General features: G+C 37.5%; 1 protein-coding gene across 1 annotated transcript; it reads left to right on the top strand.

Moving 5' to 3' along the window:
• The first annotated feature begins 4127 nt into the window (after positions 1-4127).
• LOC133824227 (uncharacterized mitochondrial protein AtMg00810-like) lies at positions 4128-4583 on the top strand. The gene is made up of 2 exons (XM_062257094.1): positions 4128-4355; positions 4437-4583. The coding sequence occupies exons 1-2, from the start codon at positions 4128-4130 to the stop codon at positions 4581-4583; spliced, it is 375 nt and encodes a 124-aa protein (XP_062113078.1).
• The last annotated feature ends 3448 nt before the right edge of the window (positions 4584-8031 follow it).

The raw sequence follows: 8031 nt of genomic DNA, 5'->3' as shown, positions 1-8031 counted from the left end.
CCAAAAATACCATATTCCAAGTCTACCTCACTTAATGGCTAAGGGTGTTGCATTTTTACCCTTTTTAACCTTATTGACAGCTAGGAAATCATAAAATTACCGTGTGATAGGCTGGCAGTTTTTATTGTGTATATCATCTTTCCTTAGTTAGAATATTTCAATTAAATGTAAAGATTTTATTTTATTCTTGTATAGCCTATAAATATTGTTCATCACAGTGAATAAAATATCAAGTTTTATCACCAAATTATCTCTTTTGTCTCTGAATTTCTTCATGGTATCAGAGCTTAAGGTTCAATCTTCTATAGATCATTTTCTCCAAAAAAAAATTCCGGCGGCTCCTTTGTTTTCCGACAGCTTTTAGCCGCTCCCACCAGGCGTTTGTCCAAGTTATCCTCCTTTCAGTCGCTCCCACCAGCCAGTCTGATTGTTCAAAGGTGGTTTAGTTGAAGGTTGTTCTCTTGTTAGTCCGGCATAGTTCATCTTCTCAGGTGACGTCGAGATTTTCAATATCAGATTTTTGTTTTCTTTCTTCTTCTCTACTTCAGTAATGTCAACTAGTGAGGAAGCTATATCTCAAACCACTGGGTCCATCAATTCCACTCATTCAGACACCACATCTCCAGCCCCAACTCAATCCAGCAGCTCCGTGGGGTCTCTCTACAGCCATGACAGTGGTTCTATATAGATTACAACACACAAACTTGAAGGGAAAAACTATTTGGAATGGGCACAATCTGTCAAGATTGTCATATGTGGCCACAGTAAGCTTGGATACATTACTGATGACCTCCTTGCTTCTCCCTTGAGTGATCCAACTTACAAGGTATGGCAGGCTGAAAACTCAATTGTTCTTGCCCGGCTAATAAATTCGATGGATCAAAAAATTAGTCGTAGGTATCTTTTCTTCAAAACTGCAAAAGAGGCATGGGATGCTGCCAGAAAAATGTATTCTGACCGTGGGAATACTTCTCAAATATTTGAGATTCGTACCAAACTCAAGGAGAACAAACAAGGTACTCTGACTGTGACTCAATATTTTTAAAATTTACAAGATTTATGGCAGGAACTTGATCTCTACCTCGAGACCACACCATTATGCGTTGCGTGCAGTATAATACAACGACAACAACTGAAAAAAGAAAGAGTGTATGAGTTTCTTACTGGGTTAAACAGCAACCTCGATGAGGTTCAAGGTCGCATAATCAATCATTCTCCTCTCCCTGATACTGAAGAAGCATTCTCTTAGGTTCATCATGAAGAGGCACGACACTGAGTCATGCTTAATGCTTCGGATTCCCAACCTCTAGAAGGATCAGCTCTTGCTGCCAAATCTGGTTTGTATGAAAAATCCAATCCTGATCCAAGGCCAAATCGCAAGGGAGATAGACCTTGGTGCGACCATTGTCAACGTCATGGACATACTCGTTCTACCTGCTGGGAAATCCATGGCAAACCAGCCAACTGGACTCCACAGCGTCACAATGACAAAAGGGCGTACCAAACTCAGACCCAAGACACCCTCTCCAACACCACTCATGGAACCACTTCACTCCCATTCAGTAAGGAACAACTTGCTAATTTGTATACTCTTCTTAGTCAGTCTTCTCTCAATTCTCCATCTGGTTCTGGATCTCATAGTGCATCTTTCTTTGTTGCACACTCTGGTAATCTCTCTTCTATTGTAAAACAATTTCAAACACCATGGATAACTGATTCAGGTGCTTCTGATCACATGAATAGTTTATTTCACTTGTTTGATTCCTACTCTCCGTGTTCTAATAATTCCAGTGTCAAGATTGTTGATGGCACTCTTTCTCCAATTGCAGGCATTGGTAAAATTAAATTGTCAACTGATTTAATTCTAAATTCAGTCCTTCATCTTCCTTCTTTAAAATTTCTACCAATTCTTGTCAGTTTCAGGAATTATCATCGGGGAGGACGATTGGTAGTGGTAGAATTCATGGTGTACTTTATTTCTTTGACAATCATCAACAAATAAATAGGCAGCAACCTAGTTCCACTAGTTTGGTGTCAATTTTATCTAATTTTTTTCTACTTTCAATTATGTTTCTGTTTCAAATAAAGACAAAATTATGTTATGGCATTATCGACTTGGACATCCAAGTTTTTCATATTTAAAATATTTGTTTCCAACATTGTTTTTAAATAATACTATTGAGTCTTTCCAATGTGATATTTGTCAATTTGCTAAGCATACTCGATCTGTCTTTCCTCAGAAACATTATACGCCAACTAGTCCTTTCTCTTTAATTTATAGTGATCTATGGGGACCTTCCAAAGTCACTACTTCCAACAGTCATCGTTAGTTCATCACATTCATTGATGATCACACACGTCTCACTTGGGTCTATCTACTCAAACACAAGTCTAATACACATGATGTATTTCAAAATTTTCATAATATGATTCAAACACAATTTCAGATATCTATTCGAATATTACGAACAGACAATGGCACAAAGTATTTTAATTCTGTCTTGGGACCTTATCTTTCCCAAAAAGGCATCATTCATCAAAGCTCTTGTGTCGATACCCCTCAACAAAATGGTGTGGTTGAACGGAAAAATCATCATCTCTTAGAAGTGGCCCGGGCTCTAATTTTTACTATGCATGTTCCTAAGTATTTTTGGGGAGATGCTATTCTCACTGCTGCATATCTTATCAACCGCCTTCCGAGTCGACCTCTTCATTTTAGGATACCCCATTTGGTTCTTCTTGCTTCCTATCCTCACATCTCCTCTGGCATTCTTCCTGTTAAAACTTTTGGATGCACCGCCTTTGTTCATGTACATCCTCGAGATCACACTAAACTTGACTCAAGAGCCATTAAAACCATCTTCCTCGATTACTCTCCTACTCAGAAAGGTTACAGGTGTTATTGTCCTCTCACAAAGAAATCTTATGTCTCTCGGGATGTCACATTCTTCGAAGGTACTCCATATTTTTCACCCACTTCGCTTCAGGGGGAGAACAATACTCATCATAATGAAGCTCAATGGTCGTGGGAATTAGAGCTTCCTCTTGATTCCTCTATCCAGCTTCCAAACTTGACTCGAAATTTAGCAGATCCAAAATCTCAAACTCTTGCTCCATCTTCCAAGTCAATTGAAACAGATATACATCCACCAAATCAACAACAAGAGTTGCGTGTTTATTCTAGACGGAAAAGAAATAACCAAATCATGAATTCTCAGGATAATCAAGAAACCAATCTGGTGGTAGATTCTCCTTCTCCAAATATGTCAGGCAATCCTCCTTCAAATACTGATTCCGATCTAGACATTCCTATTGCATTGAGAAAAGGAACTAGGTCTTGCACTCAATATCCCATCTCCAAGTTTATTTCCTATTCAAATTTGTCATCTTCATTTAAAGCTTTTACTTCTAGCTTGTCAAATATTGTTATTCCTAGGAATATTGAAGAAGCACTTGAGATTCCTGAATGGAGAACAGCTGTTTATGAAGAGATGAGAGCTCTTAAAAAAAATGAAACTTGGAGATTAGTGGAATTACCACCTGATAAAAGAGTGGTAGGATGAAAATGGGTGTTCACAGTCAAATATAATGCGAATGGATCTATTGAGAGATACAAAGTTCAACTAGTTGCAAAAGGGTTTACACAAACCTATGGAATTGACTACACTAAAACCTTCGCTCATGTTGCTAAACTCAATACTATCAAAGTCTTACTTTCGTTAGCAGCAAACCTGGAATAGGAGTTACATCAACTAGATGTAAAAAAACGCTTTCTTAAATGGGGAACTAGAAGAGGAAGTCTACATGATTCAACCCCCTGGATTTGAAGAGAAAACTCCCAATATTGTCTGCAAACTCAACAAATCTCTCTATGGCCTGAAACAATCTCCTCGGGCATGGTACAATCATTTTTCAAGGGTAGTCAAGGATCTCGGTGACAAACAAGGTCAGACAGACCATACTCTATTTATTAAACACTTGGGAAAATGAGAGATAACTATCCTAATTGTATATGTTGATGATATAATAGTTACTGGCAACAATACCAAGGATATGACTTTAATCAAAGGATTATTAGCAAAAGAGTTTGAAGTCAAAGATCTTGGAACACTGAGATACTTCCTGGTATGGAAATTGCTAGAAGCAAAAGAGGTATTTATGTCTCACAAAGAAAATACACTCTTGATCTTCTCGAAGAAACTGGAATGCTTGATTGTAAGGCTAGCAAAACTCCAATAGAACTCGGCAACAAAGACAGAATGCTTAAAGGAGAACCAATTGACAAAGGAAGATATCAACAGCTAGTTGGAAAACTCATTTATCTCTCACATACTAGACCAAACATTGCTTTTGCAGTAAGTCTAGTAAGTCAATATATGCACGACCCACGCCAAGGTCACCTCAATGCTGTATATCAAGTTTTGAATTATTTGAAGGGAACTCCAGGCAAAGGGTTGATTTTAAAGAAAACTGTTGAAAGAAAAGTCGAAGTATTCACTGATGCAGATTGGGTCGGATCGATTGATGACAGAAAATCTACATTAGGATATTGCACTTTACTATGGGGCAACTTGGTAACATGACAAAGAAAGAAACAGACTGTCGTTGCAAGAAGCAGCACAGAAGTTGAATACAGAGCCATGGCACATGGAGTGTGCGAGGTAGTGTGGATAAAAAGACTATTGGAAGAATTGAAAATTAAGTATGAAGCTCTAGTCCAGCTTTACTGTGACAACCAGTCTACTATTAGCATTGTTCACTACCCAGTTCATCATGATAGAACAAAACACGTAGAAGTAGACCGTCACTTTATTAAGGAAAAAATTGATGGAGGAGTTATCAAAATCAAGTATGTGCACACTGATCAACAACTTGCAGATATTCTTACCAAGGGATTATTTGAAAATCTTTATAATTTTCTTATGAACAAGCTTGGACTCATCAATATCTATAGTCAAGCTTGAGGGGGAGTATTGACAGCTAGGAAATCATAAAATTACCGTGTGATAGGCTGGCAGTTTTTATTGTGTATATTATCTTTCCTTAGTTAGAATATTTCAATTAAATGTAAAGATTTTATTTTATTCTTGTATAGCCTATAAATATTTTTCATCACAGTGAATAAAATATCAAGTTTTATCACCAAATTATCTCTTTTGCCTCTGAATTTCTTCAAACCTATAGTTTCTAAAATAAAACAAACCATGCGTTAATTTAAATAAATTTGATGACATTCAAATATTTGTCACACCATATGTTACATCTTGCCATTTTCATTTAAATATTTTATCCTAAGTGCACACTTAGGCCAATTTAAGCTTTTTGCCCATGAAATGCATAACAACTTGGAAATTTACACCATAACCAATATTGTTAATTTTATTGGCCTTAGGGAATATTTACCATGCACCAAAATAGTATATTTTTCATAGAAATAATTTCCCAATTTATTAATCCGAGATTTTAACCTGCTAGGGTTTCAAATTTTTGGTCCGAGATCAACTCTTCCAATTTGGCTAAATAACTTCATCCGATAACAACTGGCTACATAGCAACATGATTTACCTCAAAATAATATTATTCAAAATAATATTCCACACAAGTTTTCACCGTCCCGAACCGGTTACTAATGGGTACTAAAAAAGGCGGGGCATTACACTATGAGTTCTTAGTAATGTCTTTTGGACTCACTAATGCCCCAGCGACATTCATGGACATGATGAATAGAGTGTTTAAGGAATTCTTAGATAAATTCATAGTGGTGTTTATAGATGATATCCTTATCTACTCAAAGACTAAGGATGAACATGAAGAGCATTTGAGGTTGACTCTCAATAGACCATGAGAGCATCAACTTTTTGTTAAGTTCTACAAGTGTGAATTTTGGTTGGAACAAGTGACTTTCCTAGGGCATATAGTGTCCAAGAATGGAATAGTAGTTCACCCAACAAAGATTGAGGGCATTAGAGACTGGCCCTAACCCAAGAATGCCTCAGAGGTTCGAAGCTTCTTAGGATTAGCGGGTTACTATCAGAAATTTGTCAAGGGTTTCTCCAAGATTGCCACACCCTTGACCCGCAAACACCAAAATTTTACATGGACTGAGAAGTGTGAAGAGTCTTCAAACTATGAAGGATAAGTTAATCTCTACACTGATCCTTTGTGTTCCCACTGAAGGGGAAAAGTTCGTGGTGTATTGTGATGAGTCCAAAAGTGGCTTAGGATGTGTGTTGATGCAAAATGCGAATGTAGTAGCTTATGCCTCGAGATAGCTTAAGGATTATGAATAGAGGTATCTAACCCATAATCTAGAGTTGGCAGCAGTAGTTTTTGCACTCAATATATGGAGTCACAACTTATATGGAGATAATTGCCATATTTACACTGACCACAAGAGTATGAAATACTTCTTCACCCATAAATAATTGCATATGAGGCAATGAAGGTGGGTGAAATTAGTGAAGGATTATGATTGTGAAATCCTATACCACCCAGGTAAGGCAAATGTAAAGGTTGATGCATTGACCAGGCGGGGACATGGAAGTGTCTCAGCCCTGAGCACAATAGAGGCACCTTTGTGAAAAGAGATCATTAGTGATGGAATTTAACTGGTAACAGGAGGCTTGATAAACCTCACTTTACAGTCCACACTACTAGAACATATTAGAGAAGGGCGGAAAATGGATGAGGCCCTAATGAAACAAGAGGATATGGTACAAGAAGATGGTAATGGTGACTTATCCATGTCCAAAGGAGGGTTGCTGTGGTACAAGGATAGGGTTTATGTGCCTAATGATGATGAGATCAAGGCAAGTATTATGAAGGAGGCACATACGACACCCTACTCCTTGCATTCGGGATCTATCAAGATGTACCAAGACCTTAAGGCACTGTACTGGTGGTCGGGAATGAAGAAAGACATCGCTGAGTTTTTTTTCCAGATGCCTAACTTGTCAGCAAGTGTAGATTTCCATTGCACTAGGATGAAGTTAGGGAGAAACAGATTTTAGGCCCCGAGGTTGAGGGAAGCCAGTAAGGCAGTTGAGAAAATTCGCCAGAGAGTGCTTACTGCTCAAAGTAGGCAAAAGAGCTACGTAAACCTTAAGAAAAAGGAACATTGATTTTTCAGTAGGTAAGTCTATGTTTTTAAGAGTCTCGCCAATGAAAGGCGCGGTTTGGTAAGAAAGGGAAATTGAGCCCGGGATATACAGGTCAATTTGAGATTTTGGACAGAGTTGGGTAAGTTGCTTATAGATTAGCATTGCCCCCAGGACTTGCTGAAACGCATAACATCTTTCACATTTCAATGTTGCGTAAGTACTTATCAGCCCCCTCCCATGTTTTGAGTTACAAGCTATTGCAGCTGAAACAGGACTTGAGTTACGATGAACAGCCTGAGCGTATCATCGAACCGGGAATCAATGAACTGAGGTTCAAGAAGATTCTGTTAGTTAAGGTCATGTGGAAGAATAGTACGGAAAGAGAAGCAACATGTGAGCAAGATGAAGACATGAGAGAACAATGCCGTGAGTTATTTGGTAAGAAAGAATTTCAGGATGAAATTCCTTTTAAGGAGGGTATATTGTAGCGCACCAATTTTTTTATTATTATTTTAATCGTTGTTTATATTAATTTAATTGTTAAGTGTTAGAATTTTAATTTTTATTATTTGACTTGTTTGGTAGAAATTATGTGAATTAAATTTTAATTGTTTTTATTTGTTTGATTTAATTGTAAATTTGTTATGCATGAGTTGGGTGTGTGCATGTGTGTGGTATGCATGATGAACATGCAATAGTTTTTCACGCAAGTTATATCACTCTATTTATTTATTATGTAAACGCAAGTGTAAATGGGAAATCACATTAACATTTTATTTTATTTTTATTGATAGGAAATTAAAAGAAAGAGGTAAGGATTTGTGATTTGGTTGACTTGATCTATTTGGAAAGTAGAAAATGGAATTTGAGTGTGGGAATTGGCTTGGTGGTCGATTAGAGAGAGGAAAGGAGTGAGGAAGTGGGGGGTCGG

The sequence above is a fragment of the Humulus lupulus genome, chromosome 3 (assembly GCF_963169125.1).
Source record: "Humulus lupulus chromosome 3, drHumLupu1.1, whole genome shotgun sequence".
Taxonomy (NCBI): Eukaryota; Viridiplantae; Streptophyta; class Magnoliopsida; order Rosales; family Cannabaceae; genus Humulus; species Humulus lupulus.
Note: the sequence above shows the minus strand (reverse complement) of the source record. Positions and strands in the feature narration are given on the sequence as shown.

Bases quoted from the DNA above. Each gene is read 5' to 3' on its own strand.
- LOC133824227 (XM_062257094.1), top strand. From the start codon at position 4,128: ATGGAAATTGCTAGAAGCAAAAGAGGTATTTATGTCTCACAAAGAAAA. The intron at 4,356-4,436 runs GTAAGTCTAGTA...AATTATTTGAAG, and splicing joins GACCAAACATTGCTTTTGCA to GGAACTCCAGGCAAAGGGTT.